This window comes from Anneissia japonica, unplaced genomic scaffold, assembly GCF_011630105.1.
Source record: "Anneissia japonica isolate Jap-2015-1 unplaced genomic scaffold, ASM1163010v1 scaffold287805_len679488_cov178, whole genome shotgun sequence".
Lineage (NCBI taxonomy): Eukaryota > Metazoa > Echinodermata > Crinoidea > Comatulida > Comatulidae > Anneissia > Anneissia japonica.
In genome coordinates this window covers 193,057-219,739 of record NW_022720349.1, presented here as the reverse complement: position 1 = coordinate 219,739, position 26,683 = coordinate 193,057, and the positions used below count along the sequence as shown (strand labels likewise).

General features: G+C 33.6%; 1 protein-coding gene across 4 annotated transcripts in view; it reads right to left on the bottom strand.

Moving 5' to 3' along the window:
* The window catches only part of LOC117111320 (GDP-mannose 4,6 dehydratase-like), an 81,509-nt gene that overhangs the window by 47,926 nt on the left and 6,900 nt on the right, over window positions 1–26,683 (bottom strand). For all 4 annotated transcript variants that reach the window (XM_033254251.1, XM_033254250.1, XM_033254249.1 and 1 more), the window contains exons 2-5: window positions 19,884–19,928; window positions 17,509–17,596; window positions 12,808–12,917; window positions 2,211–2,403 (exon numbers count right to left, since the gene is read on the bottom strand). In XM_033254251.1, the coding sequence (XP_033110142.1) occupies window positions 2,211–2,403; window positions 12,808–12,917; window positions 17,509–17,596; window positions 19,884–19,928 (436 nt within the window). The remainder of the gene's footprint in view (window positions 1–2,210; window positions 2,404–12,807; window positions 12,918–17,508; window positions 17,597–19,883; window positions 19,929–26,683) is intronic.

The following is a 26,683-nucleotide window of genomic DNA, read 5'->3' as shown; positions in this document are numbered from 1 at the left end:
AGGACTACTAAAGCTGAGTACATACCACATCGTACGATGGTCATACGACTGTCTTATAACAAATCAAACTCTATTGTCTGTGAGTGCTGGATGCTGATTTTCAATGGTAGTCTGAATGCATCATCATTAAAAAATTGATCCGCTGCGCACGCTATGTTCACCATAGAATCATGTCAGTCTACGACAAAAGCAGTGGTGGCAATCCTGTCGTCCGAAGCCGCAACAAGGTCGTTGGACTAAAAAAAAATCTTCCTATACAAATAATGTTACTCTGACTGCCAATCTTTAATATTGTGGTCTACAGTAAAACACAATTTTGGGTCATCCTAAGCCATAAAAACTCTCCCTGTTAACCGTACCAGGGATTTTATTCCGGGACCCTGTCCAAGGCTGGGTTAGGACCCCCAATCGGACAAGTCGTAAATTCTGTTGAAAAATTTCTGAAGCCAGAACTGAGAGAGAGCACTAGCAGGAAAGAACCACTGGGGGAATGGATGTTATTTCAGGAGGGTGGGACAGACAACCCAGGGATGAGGGAGAAGGGAGAGTACCAAAAGAGGAATATTATTATTAGCTTAAAGCTTACTATTAGGCTGGATTGAATGAAAGGAATATAGTTAATAGTTCATAATTACATGGTAAGTAAATTACACTATATTTGTCATTGTTTGCGATAACTACTAGCATGAGGGCTGAGAAAACTTTGTTGACTGATTGATCAATTGATAATTGTTACGGTAAGTTTGCTCATGAGCCATATCCAGTGCTAGGGTCCGCATAATATTTAACTAAGATCTCTTAAGCTGGGCACTCATTGCATTGGGCAACGGTCATACAACCCACAGCCAGCGAATCCATCTCGACTCCCTGTGAGGGCCAGACGACCTGACACCGTCTGCTGGTTGTCGGTGGAAGTCTGAATGGATCCTCATTAAAAACGATCAGTTGAGCGTGCGTCGTGACGAACATTCTCCGTGGAATTGCGTCGGCCGCCGACGCCAAACGCCCACAATGAGTGCTTGGCTTCAGAGATAAACATTTTGAATAGTTCAGAATCTACAATGTGAGTGAAAGGAAAGTAATCAAACATTCAATATTTTGGATACTGTAACTTGAGTCTAATTTTTTGTTTTTACCTCCACTGTTGTTCACAATTTTTTTCGGTGTGCATAAGAAAATTCAAATGCAATAAATTAATTTATCTATTTGCTTTTATATCAACAGGGTATTGGTATGCACTGCTGATTGGCAACATCTACTGTTAAAAAACAAGAATATTGTATAGCTTAAACATTTTCACTCTTAAGGCGAGATGTTCGCAAATTCTGTTCTCCAGCTGAAACACAATGAAATTTACTGCAGAGCTCAAACTATAGAGGGCAACATTACACTCAGACTAAGACTTCAAGAAATCTTAGGGAAGATATAATCTCTCCCCAGGTTGATTGTTTCGATATTCTTTTGAATTGAATTCATGGAAAAATTACCTTCAAGGTTTATGCAGTCCTACAAAAAAAACATCTAGTTCAGGTAATTAAAAAAAAACATCTAGTTCAGGTAATTAAAAGAATTAAAGTATGTCTGATATTGGAAATAATATTTAGAAGTATTTGGAAGTATGCAAAATTTGTAACTAAACATGAATATAATAAAACAAAAGTGTAGATCAAATTTATTTATATAAGCGTTATTTAACACAGATTTTTATGGGATAGGCATCAGTTCTTGCTTTTTATGATACCAAGTTCTGTACTGAATTGGTTTGGATGTATTTGGTGTAAACACCAAGGAAAAAAAAAATTTATTTTCAGTGGGTGGTTCTGGTGGTGACTGGGCAATTTACTGAGAAACACCCTCTACTGCCCTCCGAAGAGTGTACTGGTTTCTTTAACATGCAAATGGACCATATTACAAACAAGATGAATGGTTTAAACATCTTATCCGAAAGACATTGCACTACTGAAATTTCCATTTCAGCCCTCCAGCTAAAACACAAGGAAAAGAGCGATGGGAATTAAACCGCGTAGAAAAAAGAAATATCCCTGGTTTAGCGCAAAACATTTTAGCCGACGAGCTAGCCACTCTGTAAGCGTGTGACAATAAATTAATGAAGTAAATTACTATTACTTACCACCCCCACTGGTGATAATTAAAGATGAAATATTATTTACCAGCAACATCAAACCAATTTCTAACATGCTTCAACCTACCATACGGAGATCGTGGATAAAATGGTGTTGTCTCCTTCTGAGGAATTTCTTGCACTTTGCCGTACATCTCGCTTGTTGATGCTTGGTAGAAGCGGGCCTTATCGCCAAGACCACACGTCCGTACAGCATCTAGAAGCCTCAAGGTTCCGATACCATCTACATTTGCTGTGTACTCTCCCATATCAAAAGAAACCTGTGAACAAATTATAAAATATGTACAGAGACTGTTTAATGTCATTTCATTTTCTTTTACTCAAGTTTTCCACACTTAAAAAAAACATTGTAAAAATGACAAAAACGCAAAAACAGGCCGTTATAAGTAATAAAGAAACTTTGCTTTTGTGTGTGTGTGTGTGTAGGTGTGTGTGTGTGTGTGTGCATGTGAATATGTCTTCTTTGTCAAGTTTTGTCCATGTCCTCTTTCTTTCTGTTTGTTTTTCATGTCTTTTTTTTTCAGGTTGACTAGTCACAAGATGATTTTTCTTCATGGATCTCTGTGCCGTTTTCCTTTTCTCCTGAATCTTGTATTATATTTTTGTACAAATTGAAAAGGAATCAAATAAATGTTACTTTGAATTGAATTGAAACAGTCCAAGGAAGTATGCTGCATTACTTAACTACATGTAAGTTTTTCAATATTTTTTTTTTTTAAGTTCCTATTAAAAGAGTCACATTCTCAGATATTATAATCATCCTCAATCAATTATGAAGGGAAGTCATTAATTAGAGAGTTGTGGATAGCTTACTAGATCAGAAGCTTACTAAAGTTACAAAGAATATTTTACAGTATAAAAGGGAGAGACTACATTGAAAGTAACAAGCCAAATACTTATCCCACCTTGTAAACATGACTTTTTTTTAATTTTAATTGTTAGAGCTTTCCTTTTAAGTTGAACCAAAAAAATTAGAAAACATTTTTTATTTAATAATTAATTTTTATGTATAGAAATATGTGTATTGAATATTTTAGGTTATTCTAATTTATTTATTATTGGTAATTCATTGATATACAAATGGTTGCATTATCTATTCAGACATGCCAACCCTACAAGGCCAACAAGAGGAGTCTGAAAACCCTCTGAGCATGAGTGGAGGTTTGGCAATGTGAGGAGTACTCCTAAGACATGGTACCAATGTGACCGGATTGTAAAATGTAACCGTTCTGAATCACAATCAGCAATACCGCCGTGTAAGATTAGGTCCTAGGCAGGAAATCACAGCACCAATCACAATGAGCGTACCGTTGTTGTTATGAAATCAGTAGACCATGGAACACTATACAGTTCAGAGTGCAGTGCAACTTTGACATCAATTTGGCCAATGAAATTTGTTTTTTCGAAATCAGTAGACCGTGGAGCACGAATTAATTTTTTCGTATACAGTTCAGAGCGCTGTTTTCAGGACAAAATTAAGTGGTCTTGTTGTTATCTAAATCATAAGATTATCATTTTTATTCAGAAATGCGCAATTTATTTCAGCTGGCCAAAATGCGTAAAAAGCCAAGATTTTCGACCCAAATCTGAGTGCGGAGTTTTGCTTAAATAAATGGAGCAACTCTGCAGAAATTGGAGTGGTTGGCTTGTCTGTCTATTGCAGCAACATGTTGCAATAACAATATGTTATTCAAATATAGCAATAAAATACATTGCCCACCTGGGACTAAATTGCTTCAGCTTTTCTTAATATGACACACATTATCTCATATCCAACTTAATCTTTCTTTATACAATGATCAATATTAGGACCATTATTTTTTAATGTTTTTGTTAATTCATTTCCCGAGGTAGTCCAAGGTATATGTGTAATGTACGGAGGCGGACAATACAACCATTCCTTGAGGTTCTACTGATTCTGTTGAACATCAAAATGAACTTCAAACAAACTTGCATTTTGTAACAGAGTAGTTTTAACATTAAATATTAACAAGTTCATGATATTTGGAACATCTTACCTACTCCTTAAATTCTCAGAAATTTCCCTTAGCTATTAAAATATTTAATATTAAAAAAGTAGTGACTATCAAATATCTCGGCATAAATTTTGATTGCAACTTACCATGGTCTATACATACTGACAAATTGTCATCTAATATATCAAATAGAATTGGTGCCCTTCAACCTGTCAAACAATACTTGCCTTTTAAGACAACCAAAATGCTTTTAAATGCACTTATTATGCCCATTTTTGATTAATTGTGACTGAACTGTACTTGGTCTAATACTACTAACAATCACCTAAATGAACTACAAATTTTAAATACTGTAGGATAGGTAGAATTCTACTATCAGTTGACATCAAAACTACCATCAGCGAAATTATGGCCGAGTTGGATGGAAGCCGTTTCTGATAGATGGAATGATCATCTCCTATTTTTAACTTTAAAATGTAGAGTAATCGTCCCACTTTACGTAACAAACTTGTATTTAACAACAATAGTCACAGTGTACAAGAAATAAATCAAACAACCACCTAATTTGAAATGTGTACAAGGCAAAAGAACATTTCTATACCAGACAACCAATGCATGGAATAATCTTCCAAACAACATAAAGACTAAACTTAATGAAGTAACCTTACATTCTTTTAAAAGTTTAATAACAATATTTAAAACTACAGTAGTATATCCTTTATTCATTCATTTGCCTTTTACTCTATGTTCATAGTTAATTTTTTTTTTCTGCTTTTAAATTTACTGTATATTATGTTCTTTAGTTTAATTTGGTCTCATTTGTATCTTGTTTTGTAATAATTTTTAGTGATTTGTTTACTGTATTGTGATTTTTTTTGTGTTGATCTGTGATCCACTTTTGATAAGCTGTTACTGAACTACTTCTATCCCATTTAATAATGTAGTAGATAAACCTTTTATTTAAACATTATAGATTATTTTGTAACACTGTACATTTCTTTTTTACCTTCCGTCCATTTACCATTGATTTTAAAGTTTAATTCCCCAGCCTGGTATTTGTAGTGCAAAGGTGGGCTAAGTACTGCCTGCAGGCTACATGTATTCAAACAGCAATTTTGATAAAACAGGTTTGTCCCTCTGATCTATTTTTATGCCCATCCTGTTGTATAGCAAACTGTATTTTGTTGAGTGTTTTTTTGCAATTATTATTTTTTTTTTATCTGAAACCAAATTTTGTATGTATCACATTACAGTATGTTTTTTGCATTACAAAAATAAATTTATCTTGTATTCTAATCCATTGTAAGTAGTGGGGAAAAAACCACAAACACGATAGGAAGTAGTTAATGTAAAAATACATGGTAGATTGAAATCTGGAGTGTAAGGAAGGACAAGATGATGTCCTTCACACATTACCAATCAAGTGGGTAAAAGGTGACTTATGAATACTACATAAATAGGATGGTTCTTTGAAGTGGCTGATATTATCATCTATATTCACTAATTCAGCTGGCATGTACAAATGTAACTGGGGCTATGATTCATATTACAGCCAATAGCTTAGGATGTTTACATTTTCAACAGGCAAAAATGGATGAGTGTGCATTAGAATTTCTATTTAACGAGTGAACACATGAAAGAGTTCACATTATATAGATATGTTTATAGCTCATGTCAGACAGTACATTAATGTGTATTTAATACCTTATTGAAATCTATTATTGTTTTAAAAAAGAAAAAAAAATACATTCCACTTCCCACAGATTAGAATAAAAGATTCTCACTGTAACAGAAGAGTATTATAGAAGGAAACATGCTCAAATTTGATTGTCGCTTTTAGTTACCCAGAGTGACTAGCCTGGTTTGATTATCTTCATAGAGGGCGATAGTCAGTTTAACCAACTGGTAGATCAGAGTGAACCCCCATCACCAAGTCCCCTCCCTCTCCTACAAGAATCCTCCTTACTTTACAAGTGTTAAAATAATATGGCAATTTGATGTATTGTTGTGATGAGTATGGTTCTCAAAATCATGGAAAGAATGCAATGACCCCAAAGAAATAGACAGACAGGACTGTCCCGACCACCACTCATTCATTTGGGTTAACTTTATTAATGTTTGAACTACTGTTTATGTATTATTAAATGCTGAAATGCAGTCGACAAAAGTTGCTCTTTATGTAGTTTCCTGCTTTTTCAGTGTGTTGTTGAATGAACTGCACAATGGAGAAGATGGCTTCTTCGACAGATTCATTTTGACTTGATATGTGATAACTTTCAAGGTGTAATAGTCTGGCTGTCAGTTTTCAGTAATATGTTAATGTGAGAGCGACTGGGAGATAATAGTTGAGTTCAGTTGGTCTAGGTCATTCTGGGACTGAAATGATTGGTGAATGGATTTCCTGTACGATGGAACAATATGGGTGTCAATCAAGTTTTGGAAAAGTTTGGTAAATGATGACTACTAACAGAGTATAAATAGAACAAGAGAGCCAACTACGTTCATTGAGAGCGTAAAAAACAATACACCATACACAGCTAGTGTAGGACGCCAACTAATGCTTTTATGCACTTTTTATTACCCAGTACTCCACCGCGCACGGTGAGTTTATCTGTTTATCTGTTCTCCACAAGATACAATAATTTGTTTTCTACTTACTGAGTTCATAGCGGGCGTATTTCTATCGCGCTGCACTGGGTAATAAAAAGTACATACAACCGTCAGTGGGCATCCTACACAGGCGTGACGTTTTCAAAAATGGGAGTACGCTCTCTCGTTCTATTTATACTCTTTGCTACTAGTTGCTAAGCACATATGTACTACATCTAGCTGGCTAAAAATGAAGCCAAATGCAGGGTTAATCTTCCAAATAACACCATTTTATGAGATTTTAAATGTTCATTAAAATCTTATTTCCCCATACTTAAAATTGTATTTACATCCATATTAACACAAGCTTCATTGTAGTAGTATATTTGCATCTTACTTCTTACTTGTATAGCACCTTTCTTTTCAGTTATAGACAATCCATACATAAGACGAACATGATTAAAAAAATCTAAATTTTGTATGTCACGCATATAAGACGACTCCCACCCAATGATTTTTTATTGTAATTTGCTATCTTATTAAGCCTTGTCTTTTATACGCTACGGCAATAATGATAATGACACTTATTAACTGTACATAGCACTGCATCTTCATACAGTGATTGCGCATTCATGATCAAGGCACTTTATAAAGAATAAAACCACCTAAAGTAATATCTAAAAGTCTTACAAAAATAGAATCATTATAATGTTACAATAGGTACAGTAATAATAAAGAATTGAAATTAAACCAGCTTCAGAATCTTTGAATCTATCTGATCTGGGCTGAATGCTTTCCTGATGTTAAGTTTGGAAAATTGTTTTTTAACAATATTTCACTGTTCAATTATAATATGGTTGGTTTTTAACAAAATTGGTTTTAAAATCATTTCAATTCACTTTAATACAGTTAAGCTTGTCAATCTCAAAAGCGGGGGATGTTGTTATTATTTTGATAGGAAGTAGTTAATTGGAGAGGCGTGATAGTTTAAATCCCACTTGAGATTAAGGATTTAAGAATGACATAATGACTTTTGCACATTATCAATCTAAGCAGGTAAAAGGTAACTTAAATATCACATAAAATTTGTGACAATCCCTTTTAATGGGACAGTTCTTTAAGTGGGTTACAATGTCTCATGCACAGCATTTCAGAAGACATACATAGATTTTTTTAAAAAAGGAAAAAAAGAACCACTTATATTTATATAGATGTCCCTATTCATCATATGACAGTCAGAGCTCAGGGTGTTTTTATTTTCAACAAGCTAAAATTGATGAATGTGTGTTGGAACATCTTCAAGAAAAAAACACAATTTGTCAGGAAAATAAAATATACAGTACATCCAACAGTACCTTACATATACATATTATACTACAATAATACATATTAGTAGACTCTAAAATCAATTAAATGAGCTTTAGGAACTCCCAAATTTTCAAAGTTTTTGGGGCTTCCCCTTCTGGACCACTTCCGAAAGATTTTGAGCGACACCCGACCACACCCACTTACATTCTCGTAGGGACATTGGGCCCTCATTCGGGAGCGCCAACCCTAATTAGTGCAGATAAACATCACAAGACCAAGCTTCTTGTTTTCTTACTAGTGTTCTCTGTGCTCATGCTGTACTTCTAGTATTTGTTTAGGTTGGTTTAACTTTGAGGCTGACTTTCTCAATACTGTATCAGGCTCTCATACAGTATTATCAAATTAGAACTTATAATGTGATCAACTAAAATATGCCAACAAATTCACTTTTGATTTCCCAACCGTGAGACTCATTTCATGTATGCTGATGTATTTTCAAAAGCATTATACTGCCCTCTTGGAAACTACTGTATTCTGAATAATGTACAATAGTTGGAAGATGTTTAGGATGTCATACAATATTAGCCACTTTTTAGAATGCCTGAACCAAAGGTCAATTGACATTGTCTGGTTATGCCTACGCCAACAAATTCACTTTTGATTTCCCAACCATGAGACTCATTTCATGTATGCTGAAGTATGTTCAAAGCATTATACTGCCCTCTATGGTTAATACTGTATTCTGAATAATGTACAATAGTTGGAAGTTTATATTTGTTTGGGACACAATGTATCAGTAAAAATGTTAGGATATTATACAATTTAAGCCACCTTTGAGATTGCCCCAAAGGTCAATTGACATGAACAGTGTGTGTTTGTGTTAAATGATAGATAGTAGAAGCAGTTGGCATAATAGTTGGGGAATGAGGCTGTGAGAAGATTACACAAGAAGAAATCATCTGGAAATTTATTGAAATTAATGATTTGTGAGGGTGGTCAAACAATATTATTTGGATTCACAGATACAATACAAAATATAAATTTTGAAATTAACATTTATATCAAAAGTAAAACTTTAAAAGTTTTAATAAAATAAATTATGAGATGTTGAAATGATATAATTTTATAAAATAAATAATTTTTAATATTACTGTACACACTTAAAAACTAAAATGATTAAGAAGTAAATAAGATAATTATTAACCCAATAATTATTCTAAAAGATATAAGTTCAGAAAAAAACATAAAATAAAGAACCTGGTAATTAAAAAACTAAGCCAATAAATTTAAGATATTTAAAATGCGAAAGCATCAAACACAAACTTACTAATGATGGGGTGGAGAGGGATGTGATGGGGAAGATGGAATAGAAGATGAGAAAAGGGAGAAGAAAATGGGACTGGGACATGGGCTAGGGAGACGATGGTAATGAGTAATAAGACAGGTCAAAGAAAGAGTTATGATGTGTGGTTAGAGTGTACGATGGGAATGAAATAGCTACAGGACAAAAGAGAATTGATAAAGTGGATTGGATTGGAATGGATTAGATTGGATTTATTTGGTGCATACACCAAGAATAACCCACAAAAGTCTGAAGAAGGCTTATTTCCAGTGGGATCCTTCTGGTGATGATTGAGCAGTACACCAGGAGACAATCCCCTACTCTTTTCCGAAGAGTGTACTGCGTTCTTTAACGTGCACATGGGCAATAATGTACAGGACCAGTGTCTTAAACATCTCATCGTAAACTTGCATTCAGCCCTCCAGCTGAAATATAAGGAGAGCAGCGATGGGAATTGAACCAGGAAGCAAGAGTTCTCCACAGTTTAGTGCACACACAGTGGCTACCACCAGTTTACCCGACTGAGCTAAACTGCTCTCTCAATGATGCAGTGGTGCTAGGAAAAATATGGATCTAGCTAAGGTTGAGCTGGTGGAGGTAAGCCTATGGAAGTGATGGGTAGGAAAGTTTCTAGAAATGCAGAATAAATGAAGTACAGTACTACAAAATAACATCAGGCAACTGAAATGGTAGGCTCTACTCCCTATTGTTTTAAAGACATTGCTTTTTGTTGATTATATTCTGTGGTTACTATCAACATATGTCATCGTTATTCTTCATATTATTGCCTTCTGTCCAGGAAATGATTCGAGGTGAAATAAATGATGTGTATGTTGTAAACATCGCTTATTCCTCATATGATCGCCTGTCTATCCAGGAAATGATTTGAGGCAAAATCATTAACACAGAACACCGGAAATAAGACAAGGCTCTCATTAGCAATGGCAATAAAATGCTTGACAAATGCCAATCATTCAAAATAAGGGACAATCAGCAAATTTAATGGGTTTAACCATTTCAATTTTAATGATTAATAAAGTTCATAATTCACTTTTGAACTACTTAAAGAATATGCTGACTTTAAAATAATTCAATTTAATTCTATATGTATTTGCTCCAAAAGCCAGTATATGATGATAAGAATTCAAAAAAATATAGTACAGTATATCTCATAATTACTCTGAAATACTATAATTCTATTTGGAATTATGCATAGGGTTTACATAGAATGCAAAGAAAAGCTTAAATCTTTTAATCTTTAAAGCTATTGTGGATATAGTGTTATGTATTCAATACCACATACATTTCATTAGTCAATTAATCTTGGTACTGGAAGAGGGTGCGGTAGTTTCTACTTCTTCCCTGCGTGTGCCAAATTTAAGCGCGCGAGGGGAAGAAAGTACTTCCAAAAATCCACTAACGCTCCCATGCCTACTTGAACCATATGCAAACTGCGTAATTTTAACCTCAAAGTTTGAAATGGCTAGTGCAGACAGATAGTTTACAAAGGTACATGGGTGATATTATGGAAATAGTCAAATACCAGGAATGCTTATGTCACATCAGCCACAGAAATAATTTTAAAAAAACGGAGCATAGAATTGACAGTTTTGAACAACCATGAACATGAAAAGAAATCGAGAAAGGCAATGGAAATTGTAGAGATGAAATCCAGTAATGCTGGGGATATGCTAACTGGTATAACAGAGAGACCTAGACCACAGGAAGTGGCCTGCTAACGATTTCATCCAGCAGTAGACTGAATGGCTGAAGAGGTAACAGTAGATGTAAAAAGCAAGTTAAATGAATTGAGATGTTTGAAGTTGTGTTGCTCTTTGCAGAGCTCTATAAAATATGAATGTTAAGTTTGGACTGTGTCCAAAAGGGGCAGATCCAGAGAGGTATGAAAGTGGGGGCCCAAAAGTGGGGTCAATCGAGACAACAGTACGCTGGGGGAGTCCAATCAAAATTTTTTTTTTCTACTGTAGACGCCCGAAAATAACCTCTGAGGCGACCAATTATTTCAATTTTTTTTAATAGAACAAGAGAGCATTCTCCAGTTTGTAAATACGTCACTCCCTAGTATAGAATGCCCGGTGTCGTTTGTATATACTTTATTACCGAGTACTGCACCCAGCATGTGTGTTTGTGTATCTGTGTTTTGCACATGATACAATACTTTTGTAAAAGGCGGTAAATTTCCTTATTTTTTTTATCATCATACCTCAATGAGTCACAGTGTAGTTCGCTCTCTTGTTCTATTTGTACTCTTTGCCTATACTCATTTCACAAAAGATATCTTATAATATTATATGAGATGCATGTTAATTGTTACACAGATATCCAAGGTATTCCTAATCAGATACTGTCATATTCTTAATGCCTTGCTAAAACTTGTTGAGAGTAAAGATACGCACAACTTTAGTGAATATAAGCTGCACATTGTGAGTATGTGCATGGATCCTTCCTAAATGTGACTGGCAAAACCATTCATTTGTAGAAGAAAATTCAAAATTGAGCTTTTAGTATTTTTAGGTATAAGAGACAGATATATATATATATATATATATATATATATTTAAGCCAGGGTATTTTAGGTTGATTAGTAGTATTTTATCGTTTGTATGAGACACTATTTATTTATTTATTTATTTATTCTTTATCTTACCAATAAAACAATATACAAGTAAAAATCTAAGATGGCAAAGAATGACCACAGTTAAAAGAAACTTTGGCTCTCAAGCTGATCATTCTATTTGAATTTCTACTTATATTATTGAAAAGGAAGTTAACATAACAATTTAGATGTCAAATATCTGAAGCATAAATAATAATTTAGAACAAATTGACGTCATTTGCGTGATCAAGGCTACCGAAGCTATTAACTTAAAACGTAGCTAAGTTTCATTATCGACTGGCATATCTTTGGAAGGAGTAAGTCCTACATATTTACGACTTAAAAAATATACTTTAAAATTCTTTAACATAAATTTTCAGAAGCACCAGCTCCACCCTTTTAGGGTTATAAGCACCTCAGTCGCCCAGTTAGTTATACTCATAGACACCAGAAGCTTCGTATCCCAGTTGGGGCAACTATATTTTTCAAGTGAAAATTCTATAAATGATAACACCAGTGCATATTTTTAAAAATTTCCATATAAATAAGTTAAAACATGTTATATAGAATTGTGTGTTAATGTGCATTGTTGGTAATAATTTTCTTTTCGCACTATCGATATTCACAAATCATATGTCTCATGCAAACATGAAAACAGGAGTACACGTGTTCTCTATACTGTATTCGACAAAACCTTTTTTCTTCTTGAAATCTCATTAATCATGCTATCTTTAACCACAAGATGGTTTGACCACAATTGTGCAAAACAAGGCCATATATGGCAGCAGTGTGATGTTACATCCCAGTTGCAATTTTAATTACTCTCAATTACCTTTACATGGCTCTGTGCACCTAGATTATAGATCTCGTCGGGTTGAACTTGGCTAATGATTTTTACAAGACATGTGCTATCTGTCAAATCACCATAATGAAGCTTCATAGCTTGAAAGAGGAAAAAGAGAGAAAAAAAAAACAAATTCAATTAATATGATAAATATACCTGAGTAGTAGATTTAGGAAAAGGAAAAAAGTTGTGTCCTATGAAAGGTTGTCATAGTGTTTAAAATTATTTTACTTTCTCAATATTACATAAGCATCTTATTGACTACTATTACAGGGTTTTGCAGGAGAGGGCAGATTGAAAGGCCATAAAAAAATATTGCATCCCACCCGAGCACTCCATGGAAGATTTCCGAACCAAAAAATTACATTTGAGTAGCCAAAAATCAGTTCTTTTCCCAGCTAGCGCTTTCTCACTTGTATAACAATATTTCTGTATGATGTATCTAGTTTTGCTTGCCTTCATTACTGTGCCCGAGATGTTACTTAATTTATACATATTATTACAGCATTAAACCAAACCACTTAAGACTGCATTTCTAAAGAGATTATAACACCAACAGGCCCTAAGGACAAATAGAAAAATTTATTAGATTATCAGTCTTGTCCGCATTAGAAATTTCGGAAATTTTGATGCAGGAATAATCTTATTTTTATTTATTTATTTATTTATTTTAACTGCATAAAAAAAATTTGCAAAAAAGAAATGCTCACAAAATATTAAGAAATTGGCTCTGAATTCAGCAGACTTCAAACTTTCCCAATTGATTAGATTAGACATTGGGATCGCAGTAAAGTTGAAAATGCAAAACCCATTCTTTAAACTTGTATACTGTTGCTAAAAATAAACAGCTCGCTAAATGCGGTTAAAAATAGACAGCACCCCAGTGGGCTGATCGGATCGTTAATTCACAGTGTGTAGTCTTGCGTGTTCCACAGCTGCGGCTAAAAATAAGGAAACAACTTAGAAGTGGGCGGTCTTCCTTGTGATGGGTGTGTTTGGTTGGATTTGTTGTTGTTGGGCAAAAACTAACCTACAACATCAAGAAAGAAAGTTTAGGCAAAGGCTGGTCTTTACCTCGGGGTAAAGACCAAAGCCTAGGTGCTTATGCCTACTATATAACCATAATTAGGGTGTTCCCTTCCCTTTGATGCTTGAGTAATGTCTTATTTTTTCACCGGAATATTATAGGCCTAGTTTTGAATAGGCCATTTTATCACAGGGCAGTTGTTTAAATGCATCTTCCCCTTCAGAAAATGATGTCACACAGGAATACCCAGGTATAATCCCACCCCCCACCCCACAAAAAAAATACCTCCAGCCCTCATCATTTTTTTTTTTAAAAAGAGTGATAATCTAATCATTTTTTTCTATGTGACCTAATTTTGCTCTGATTTCTCCAACAATATTGACAAATAATAAATGCCTTTAATAACAGATGTTTATGAATGTTATTTAGACAGAAAAATGACTTATTCCTTTAATAAAAAATAAATTGACACTGTGATGTTAATACTAACTGGAATGGTAAGAAGTGGCATATCTACGGGCGACGTAGGAGAGCCCACATCCAAAATCCTCTCCCTCCCTCCCACCCCCCATCAATGATGAAGAAATGAAGAGTCTATATTGGGAGACTTCAGGGCAGTGATGGCATTAACAAATTCCACACATTTTTTATATAATAGTACTTCCATGGATAGTAGTACAGGGGTCCCAAGTTTCTTGCATTCCCGCAACTGAACAAAAAAATCTCGGAAAATAACACATTTCCTGCAAATCATTAAATCATTAAATCAGTGTTGATTGGTATCACCATAAGTAGAAAAAAAAATGAGATGTGTTAAGCTCGTTTAAACTGATCTCTCGGAAATGATGTCTTCCAACTTGGGACCCCTGGTTGTATGATCTAAAACTGGATTGAAATCTGAGAGTTTAAAAATAAAACAGTTTACTAACGCTCATCAATTACACAGAATTACCGTACATAATATGAAATATATAGGCCTACGCAAGTTAATTGATTTAAAGTATTTATATATTTCCGGCTTCATACAGCCTTTCCTTATGGGGTGATGATAAAATAGAGAAATTACTATAACAACATTTCTTTTACAGCTGAATGCTTAGGACCTATAACGCATAAAACTCTGATCAGATTTGGAAACCGATCTAGTTAAGGGTCAACCCCGTGTTCAGACATAGTTTAAGAAATCTGGAATGTCATTAGATAAGATGTTAATGACAGGGCTGTTGTCATCCTAAATGCACAAAGAGAACAACAACATTAATAAATGGAGGCATATGGTTGTGTGGTTACATTAACAAGAAAAATGAGGCTAGTACAATAATGACAGGTAAAACAGAACATAGGGCTTTTCCTTATTGACATAATGAGAATGAATGTTGCAATTACTGCATGAAGTTAAGAAAAATACATGAAAACACCTACACAAGACTTGAATTAGGGCTGCAATGTACTGGTGATGTTGAAATGGAGAGATCTAACCATTGTGCTGGCTATACAACCAAACCCTGTCAAGGCCAGTTGATTTTCACTTACCTTCAGTAATTTTATATGTTGAGGACGAAGATTGTTGATACATTGCATGATAAATTTGTATTGAACCTAGATGTAACTAATTAGGAATGTTTTATAAATTGCAAATTATATTAACATAAAAGTTTAGTTATCAGTTCACTAATATTTAAAATTAGTAGAATGACATAAAAACCCTTTGCGAAAACACAGAAAAACAGGAATACATAGAAGAAAAAAAACCCAGAAAAGTACCTATTCTGCTAAAGCAGAAAAAGCCAATCAAAATATGAAAAGCAATTATATTGAATCCCATATATAAATTTGAAATTAAAAAATAAATGACATTACAAAATTTACAAGGTTATTCATAGGATTAAAAATTAAAATTAAATTAAAGAAATTTTACTACATGCAAAAAAAAAGTAACATTGAACCCAAAAAATGAATATTTTAGAGATATCTTGGGAAGGGTTTCTTGACATATTTGATGCAGTCATACATGATTGTGTTCCAAGTCGATGTAAGAAATGGCATACAAGACGGTTGTATATTTTGTCAGTTAAGTTTTAAGTAATGCTTTATAAATGCGGATAATAATAATAATAATAATAATAATTTTGGTTTATATAGCGCATTATGCTAAAGCCTCAATGCGCTTTACAGTAAAAATAAAATTCGGGGAAAAAAAAAATTAAGAAAAATACAAGTTAAAAAGGTGAGTTTTTAAAGCTGCCTTAAAATCATCAATGGAAGTTGCCTACAATGAAATGAATTCCGACGGTGAAACAAGGGGGCTGTCTTAAACATGCCCGACATACAAAACTGTCCAAAAACCTTATCAACCTCGGGGGTTGTCTTGCGGATTGCCTTAAATGCAAGAATATACAGTATATTCTATATTTATCTGGCAACAAGGGTGTTTAATTTTCACATCAGGATGATGTTTCACTCAGGTGTATATAACCATTTCATGTTAATGTTATTAAGAATTATGTAGATTTAATGCTTATTTGAGGAATATTAAATTGCAAAATTGTCAGCTAATATCCTGTCTACATGTCACCTTGTAATATTTCACCCAGTAAAGCATATTATATCAACATTGCAGTTTTATGTATATGATCATATATACAAATACAACATGGTTTGAGGTGAAGTAGTGCATTCTACTTCCTGAAGTTTTAAATGATTAGGACTAGCTCCCAATGCGAAGTACTTGTTTTTCTATACCGTATAAACGTTAAACAGTAAACCGCCCGTCTACATAGCCATATCGATATGTGATGGTAAAATTACGCATTTTGCATACGATTTAAGTAGGTAGGGGTGCGATAGTTAATTTTGGATAGTATTTTTCTTCCGGTGTACTTGTAAAGAATGTAAAATATGTAATAGAAGAAAAAAAGTTTGTTAAAATATAGCCATATAGCATGGGCTCTTAACATCAAGGTTGGGAGTTGGAATCTATCAATGGATTGTGTTCTTTGGGTCATCAATTTTACCTGGATTTGTATTTTTCAGTGATCATCACAAAAATACTAATAATTTTCTGATGAACCTTACAAAAATAATTTTTACATAAAAAATTGGGGGATGTGCACCCCTTATGCGCATATTATAGAAGCGGTTGGCGCATCGGTTGTGGCTTGGACTTCCAACATTGAGGTCAGGTGTTCAAAACTTTTGCTGCGCAAGCTGCTTATCCTTGAGCAAGGCAATTTATCTATGTTTGTCTTATACTCTACCCAGGAGTATAAATGGGAATCTGGTAGGATGTCGTGCCATTGAATGTACTGGTTACGTGCGCTGAGTACAAGCGCACGACTAGGTATAGTCCATAGGGAGGAGAGAAGGTTGCACCTTGTGCTGGTTTTGCCAATTTTATGTTATCCAATGACCAGGGGCAATAATGCTCAGTGCCTTTGATCACTCAATTAGGAACTGATGCTATATAAATATTTGGCTTATTATTATTATTACTATCTACTATAAATCTGCCACTGAACAATTCTAAAGCATTGGTTTTGTCTCCTTATAAGGAATTGTACTCACTATAGCCTAACAAATTAGTTAAAAGTTCAGCGCATGGTATGTTGTAATTATATTAAAGCTATATATATGGTATGTTGTAATTATATAAAGCTACCAACCTCCTGATGTGTGAGTGGTTGGATCTTTGTATAAATGTTGGATTCGGCCTGTATTGAAGGAACTAGAGCGCCGTATAATACCATGAACCTGTGGAAACACAATTCAAAATGAACTCATGTGGTTAACATTTTTAATGTCATAACATGAATCATTCATGTATTTAATGTATTATAATACATTTATTACATTATTCAGTATTTAACTAAAACTTAATTATGTGAACAGGCCATAAGGTAGTGGACTATAATTATGTTTCTTGTCATTTTAATAGATATTAACCTAGCACTGAGAAAACTAGCATCTTAAATCATAAAATTACCTTTTCCACATACTGTAAAACTAATATAGTAACTATGGTATATATACCTCCACTGGTGATAAATTGTGATAATAAATTTTTGAGAAATAAACGTATTGTCAGCATTGGGATTTGAACATAAGGCCTTCATATCGATCGAACAATCTAACAACTGCAAAAAATAATATTTTAAAACATTTGGCAAAGTGCGTATGAACCTCAGTTCTAAGAGTAAAAAATCATTACGGTAATTCCCATTACACTTATATTAATACACTTATAGCTGTAAAGTGTATCACTATATTCATATGGAAGTCTTTGTTTTGTTAAATGATGGAAACCGAGGTATCATCACACTGGTTTTAAGATAAATGTATTATAATCCATTGTTAGATTTGTGTAATGTATGAATACATGTTTTGTTCAAATTTACCTACAGAAAAATATAGGGGCATAACTGTAATCTTGTTCAGTACTGTACTGTCTTTGCATGCCAGGTTCGATATCCCATTTGTAAGCTACCCCTTTAAATTTACTTACAAAATAGCTACTCTCAATGGTGGTGCATTATTTTCAATACATGGTCTCCCTCCAATTAAGGACCACTTTGGGACTGAGGTTTTCATTGTCTTTGGCAGATTTAGTCTCTAATTAGAATAATAAAGATAAAAAACATTTGCTAATTTGGGACCACATAAAAGCAGTTTTTAATTGGAGGTGTCTTTCATTAGAGGGCTCTTTAATTAGAAGGAGTCCTGTAAATTGTTAGATTAGTGTAATGTATACAGTAAATATATGTTATGTAAACAAATCTATCTAGTACAGGGGTACAACTGTAATCTTGGTCAGTAGTGCCTTTGCTCGCTAGATTCAAGATCCAGTTTGCAAGCCACCCCTTACAGTATAAACATACCCCTATTCCCAATGGTGGTGCATTTTATTCAATAATATGTTTTAGAAATTAGTATAATCTTACATGATAAATTTTACAAAAAAAATCTTGTACATTAAACCTTGCTTCTGATTTTTTTTTATCTATCCGTCAGTAAAGATCATTCATAATGGCAGCATAAAATATTGCTTAAAGGATCTGTCCAGATTATTAAAAAAAACTGTTAAATGTCCATATATAGTCATGATGTGCCTATATATGGTCATAATGTGCCTATATATGGTAATGATGTGATGTCATCATGACCATATTAAGGCAAATGTGACATGTTTTTGTCAAAGAGAATTTGGTAGTGTGTATAAAGCAGTATAGTTGACAGTTCTTTTTACTGACCATTATCTCATATTGATACACAATCAAATGTGTAGACAAAAACCTATAAATAGCACTGTTGCTTTCCATAACCTTTTAGTATCTGACAATCGCAGCCATGCGCTTGAATGAAACATAGAACAAGGTTATGCATTCAGCACCATACCACATTTTTTCCATCGATTATTACAGGAAACTGTTTGCATAAATTCCAGCTATCCTTTCTGGTCTGACCTAACTTAAGTCATTATGTTTGTGGTGTGGGTGATTAACCTCTATGAAAGGCTCTTGCGTTGTTTGATACGACGACGGGAGGGGAAAAAATGAGAGAGAAAGAAATGTGTCTAGAATTGTTGGGTGACTGTCGTTGCTTTGATTTGCTTGGTAATGTGCTATAAAGGAAATGATCCACATTGGGTAAGAATTTTTTCCTGTCTCGTATTCGTTACCTGTTTTGAGAATAGAATTTTTCTTTAGATTTGACATGTCCAAAGATTATGACTTTTTTACTTCAACACTACCGAGCTAAAAAAAAATCTTACCATATTTAAAAAACAGAAATTTTAAAATATCATTTCATTCTCTAATACAGTAAAGCCTCTCATTGAACAAATAAAACATATCTTATCCTCTACAGGTGAGATCATATTTGATAAGGTTATATATATATTATATGAGATATATTACATACTATAAATTATTTACGTCAACCTGGTATTTCATTTGTTTACCTATGCTGTTCAACTATATAACAGTGCACCCATCATAGCGGTGCCTCTACATGTTATAAATTATGTATTATAATACTTTACCATATATCCTTTATTTATCAGGAACTCTGCCAAGTAAGAACCATCCTAAGATGAAAAGAAAATCAAGAACATAAATGAAGGTTTTATAGATTAAAAAATGAAATATGAAATGCAATTTCATAGCAATTAATAACTTAAAGATGTTAGCACAATGGAACATAAAATACTTTTTAATAAACTATAAACATCCAAATAAATAGAATACATTTTAGAGAACTATACTTTAAAAAAATGCTAACAAAAATTTGAAATTACATCATGATTGAGTTGAAACGTCATGCTTTTTGAAAGCGTTATTTTTCTTTTTTGTATGTATTCTAAACATACTCGCATTTTTGATAACCCATAAAAAATACAAAATTTTTGCTATAATATGTATAAGATTTCGTAGCCTTTGCAATTTGACTCAACTACAATAGGCCTAGTTGCCAGAATCACTCCTGAAGCCAACAAATGCAGTACTACTCAGGGCTCCAACGAAATAGTTGCACAGAGTGTCTATTTCACAGTAGACTACTATAGAAAGAGGATACCACGGCTCAATTCTAAGTTCCAGCAAACTCCCCTTTTCTAGCAAACTCCCCTACTTCCTGGCAAACCCACCCCTACACTTGAATTTCTCGGAAGACTTCTCAAACCCCACTAATGCACTGCAGACCCACCCAGATTCCGACAGAATGTTTTTCTGCAGACCCTTTTCAAATGTAACTGTTTTTATAGCATTATTTACACCCATGAAACTCAAAAATCCTGTGGCTTTGAGGTTCTCAATGACTCCCCTCAGTTGCAACAGATCACAGAATATCGAGCATGGGCAAATTAGTGCAACAGCATAGAACTGCTAATTTTTCAGTTGCTTACGACTGCAAATGTACTTATGTCACCCCAAATCACAGTCAATCAAATCGCCAGCTGATGAAAATTAGTTTTGTCAGTCGTAGGTTTGCCAAAATCTTAGCTTTAATTACGTTTATATATATATGAAGAAAGCGTGTCCACGTATGTTTCGAAACATAACACAACTCAAATACGTAAGATGTTGACTTTAGAAACACTAAAATTTATTTGGCGAATATTTCGGCTACTCCTGTAGTCTTTTTCAACGCTTTTTTTTTTATGTCAAGCGTTGACAAAGACTACAGGAGTAGCCGAAATATTCGCATTACCAGGCTTCACAATTACCATTACTGCACCGCTCATCACCATTACTGCTGTCTCTTATACACATCTTGTCTTTAGCATACTTCATAAATAGATTATTGGAGTTACGGTATATAATTGAAAAATATTATATTTTTCATCAGTAAATAGAAATTTTAACATGTGTTTGTTCACTAATACAAGGGTCATCAATCAACAAATAGTTAAAACTTTCTAAATGAAAGTTCCTCTCAAAAAATAATTATTAAGTAGTTCCTCATCTTAAAAATAAATCATCCATATTGATAAAATACCATTCCGGGTCTTATACAGTAATCCATAAATTATGAACCCACTTGTAAAATGGTTGAAGTCAACCTAAAGATTACTGTAATCACAGAAAATAAATGGAAATATGATGACATATACATAGACCGGTAGACCTATGGTAAAAAATATCATGGGCCAAAAAAATGAAACTCTAATTAAGAATGCCATGCAAAAAAAGAACACCACCATAAATTAACCTAAAGAATCGTTCAATGAATTCATACAATCTGCCTGATCTGAAATTTATTTCAATTGAAATGAAGGTAGAACGATAAATTTAAATTTCTCAGGCTGCAAAACGGAAGTAACACTGTCAATATTGAAAGAGAAAGTAATAATAATAACATGAAACCAGAAATGTTTCATACTGTAGTTTTAATGTATTGTATTGACGTCAATGATCCAATTATATAATATTAATTGTGGACTTTAAGAGGCATAATATTGTCATGACCTCTATGCGAACCACAATGATAAATAGGAAAAAACTTTATATATTTTTAATGTGTCTAAATAAACCCCTATTATTTCAACTAAGTTAAGGTTGGCCGTTGACTATGACGACCTCACTTTGTCCTTTATTTATTTACTTTATTTTTAGAGGATTTAAATAGTGCATATATCCAGGAAACTGCTCAAGCATTTTTTTCCCTTGGTGACATTAGATACAGAATCAATCTGTACACAACGTGCAACCTCCTTCACTCCTTGGCGAGTATTGCCGATTATGCGTGTAGTCGGTGCTATGCAGTGGCGACTCTAGGAATCATTCACTTCCTACCAGGTAACCATTTATAGTCTGCGTGAAAAGAGGCAAATGCTGATAAGACCTAAAAAAATTGTTTGTTTGCCCTCCTCACCCTCCTCTAACTCACTGAAAAAATAGGTGCGGCCAAACAAAAAAAAAAACTTTAAAAAGGTTTGCTTTTTTTTTAGCTTTAAAAAGAATGTGATTAAATTTATCTCTATTTTTTGCCAGATGTCCTATTGTGCAAAGTTGTTGTCTGATGTATATTTCCATTCTAGGCCTACATTCATTGCAAAAAGTCAACTGTGGGTTATTTTTAATCCCTCTGATGAGTAATTTTGTTAAAAAAAAAAAAAAAAAAAAAAAAAAAAAAACTTTTCCACCCGCCCCTTTCTTTCATGAAAAAAAAAAAAAAAGCGGAAACAAACAATTAATTTTTTTAGGCCTAAAGTGTCTTGCTGAAGGACACAAGCAGTGTGACGAGCATCGGTCTTGACTCAAACCTGACATTCCAATTGAAAGTTAACGTCTTATACCATGCCACACGCTTCTACTGTTAACAAGGATAATTTCTTCCTGGAATTAAACTATATTTTACAATCATCAGTTAAATAACATTTTTTTATATGATTTAATCAAAAAAAATATCACAGGAAGTGGTGTCAAAATATTTATTCAAGGATAATCAACATGATGAAGAATAGAGGGATTTGACGACGATTGTTTACACGCAGTCACGTGACCTAACTTGGGTATACATAAAAAACATTACAGTGCGATAGCATGGGAAAAGATGATGTTATGGTTGCGAAAACCACCACCCACTGTTTACGTGAGAAGTAAATGGCTAGGAAAGGCAATAGGATTGTTCAAAAGTGCTTATTTACTGTACTCATCCTGATTGTAGGCTTTGAAATTTAAGTGATCCTCCATAAGCCTACAGTATAGCTGGTCCTAACATCGCAGCATAGTTCGCGGGTCAAAGACCGTCATGCATACCTAACCATGCCGTATAGATGCAGGGGCCTAGGCCTATTACATTTGTCGAAAAATCTCAATTTTTGCGGCCAGTATTCTTTACAGCATTAGCAAAACATTAAGGCAAAATGCTTTAAAGTTTAATTTCCAATCAATTTGGTATAGTTTACTCGGAATAATGATGATCTTTAATAGATAAACGTCAGTAACTAACTCTTGTAAATAATTGTTTCATCTTGTATCTCCATGTAAAACACCGCTGTGCCAGTCGACTGTTTATATCCAACACCTAAATTAGGTTGTGTGACGCCCATCGCCAAATTCCTCTATTGGGAGATATAACTTGCTCGGTTTCCAATTTCAGAAGTTCCATCCTACCCGCATATTACAGTACAATTTTTTTCTCGCAACCAAAATGCAACTCTGCAAACCTCATATGTTGATTGGTATTGGTTGCCTGTAGTAATATTAATCCAGTCGAATTATTAAAGATGCAATACATGTTACGCATCATAAAACCCCCTATTTTGGTTGGTAAACTGGTTAATTGTAAGTATTAAAATACTGTATTTTTGTAAATGGACTCTTTAATTGGCTTGTATTGAAAAGAATTTTTTTATAAATTATTATCAATTATTAATGAAAAGTATACAATATTTTATATCTGTTTCTGTTTGGATGTTATTAAAAGTTTTAATTGAATTTTTTAAGGTTTCGGTAATTAACATCATACAAGTATCTCAATCAAGCTCCTCCTTATAGTGAAAGGAAAACCAACCCTGAGCTTCACGATTTTTGGCTGCTTCTGATCAGGCATAAACTTTGACCTGTTTGGACTAGTCATCATCATCTTCACTTAGTCATCCCCATAACTGTAGTCATGACCATACTTGTAGTCACCAATATTTACATTACCAGGCTTCACAATTACCATTACTGCACCGCTCATCACCATTACTGCAATCACCATTAATTACAGTACCGTTAGTCTAGTCATCCCAAACGCAATCGTTGTTATTATCAAGACTATGATTGATCGACAAGGCCCGCAAGACAAAAATAAATAATCTGACATTAAAAGCCTATGTAACACATCTTAAATATTAATTATGAAAAATATTACAATCATATCAATTAATAAACCTTGCAGTGATGGACCTATTAGTATTTTGCAAGTTGTATAACAACGTAAACATGGTAAAACGAAACTTATCAGCTACATTTCGGCTACTGCTGGCCTTGATGGAGAAGGAGAAATATTATTGATGAAATAATAATAATCAAACCTGGTCTAATAATGTTTACTTATGTTAAGTTATGATGTTACAATAGTGTTTTGAATTTTAATTGATTGATTTATTAATTGATTGATTAATTGATTGATTATATATTTACTGGAAAAATTTATGTCACACTTTTCATTTTGATTTGTGCATCTTTTGATTTAATCAAAGATGCACATTGCAGCAATATGAGAATCTTACATTTTATTTTTATCATTTTATACAGTAACATTATTATAAAAAAAATGTAATATTAAAATTTACTATTTTAATTATGTTACTGTATGATTAAAACGATTTCCGTTGAACTTTTAATAAATACAGATGTTTTGCAGTAACTGAACTATCAGCTTTACTCTAATTTGATACACAGTAATTTTGAGAGAGTCATCTTCAATTTATAATCACAACAAAGTGTTTCTCTATCATTCTTGTATTTAAATTTAAAACAAAACTAGGATGTAAGTTGAAATTATAACCTATAACCTACAACTGAAAATCACCATCTTAATTCATAAAACAAAAATAAAACCTGGCACTTATACATAATAAACACTCAATATGAAGAGAGTAATAACAAGGAACAACCATTCTAAATGTAAACAAGTAAATTTTCTAAACATTTATTCATTTGCCAATTCAGTTTGTTGACTTGCTTTACACTACGGCGCCTTTTCTCTATATTTTTTCATTCAGTAATCACACAAGAATAGGTGCTTTCGATTGCACGACGACAAAATGACCTAGAAAGTATTGACAGGCCGGGGAAAAAAATGTTCATGCCTCTAACCAACAAAGGTTGTCTTGATAAATGTTATCTGTACACTATGCAGCCCAACAGTTTATTTTTTTGAATTTTTTTTTCTCCGGGATATTCATGTTGCCTCTGACTTCCGATCGCGCGGTTGTCCACTATCTCCAGCCCTGCATAATAACATCACTAAAAAGTTATCTCAGCATGCGAGAACGTTGCATTGTTGTTGTCTCATGTACGCTAGGATGCAGTTGCACCCGAATCTATATTGTGTACAGAATGTACAATGGTCACAGATAATTGAATCTGTTTAAACTAAGCATGCTTTAATTTATTTTGTTTCTTTGAAATTCATGTACAACGAGTGTACTGTAATAGAGTATCTTGAAAAGAAGCCATGCTATCTTGAAAATCAGCCCCATGGCCTCCTTTTTGAGAGAGATGGACTTCTCTAATTATCAATAATAATAATTATTACTATTATATTATAATGATGACAACAATTTGCTGTGTACTGGTATCTGTCCTAATGGGGCATTGAAAAGAGAGTACACTTTGAAGAACACAAATCAACATTAAGACACATTTTCATATTTATTACGGTATTCAATTATTTTGTGCATTAATGACTTAATAACCAGTTTAATGTCCGTGGCTCCCCATCAACGAGGGTTGGACATATTCATATCATGTCTCGGCTTGATGGCATTTCTCCTTTAAGAGCAGTCCTGTACTAATCAATCAATGTTTAGTTTAAAATTTGCCATCCCGAATGTTATCAACCACTTTTTCTATGGTCGGCCCCTTGGCATCCATGTGTTAATTTCTATTTCAGTGGAACTGGAGGTGATTTTTGTAATATTCAACTCCTATTGTAAAGTCCTACAATAGCACCTACTGGTTTAATTATCAGTCTGAGTCAGTGATATTTAGTTTGTCATAAACATATAAGATCGATTTATTGCTAACTTGTAAAAATTGATTCACAAGAAACTAGGGTTCCAAATGCTTTTAACACATTTAGAAAAATAATGTCATCTCCACTGGAATTCAAACCCAAGAAGTTTGATTAATGTTTGGTTCAGTTATCCAGCAACACAGTAGCTATAGCCATGTTCTCACGATCACTCCTACTGTATCTAATGCAAGTTAATGAGAAATCCATTCAAGTTCGCATCAAATTTTATCGTATGTCTACACGAGAGTTATAGCGGATAGTTATAGCGCTTATACACTGATATAAAAAAAATTAAATTATTTCTATTGATCTCATGATGTTTCAATAAAACGAAGACGACAAAACAGAAATTACATTAGACGAGGTCCTGCCTGGGCTAGGCCTGCTTTGAATTGGGTAGGCAGTAGGCCATCCCAACTATCGAAAAATAAAAGGCAAAATATGTTTAACATCCAATTTTTTCATCTTCACTTGGTAGAGCATTCCAAAAAAGAGAAATAAAACTCTGAGTTTAATATTAACAGGAGATTTTCAGCAGCATTTATAACCCGAGCCTCAAAATGTAGTATGTGAACACGAACATTGTTCATGGTTCTTCTAGCTAGAATT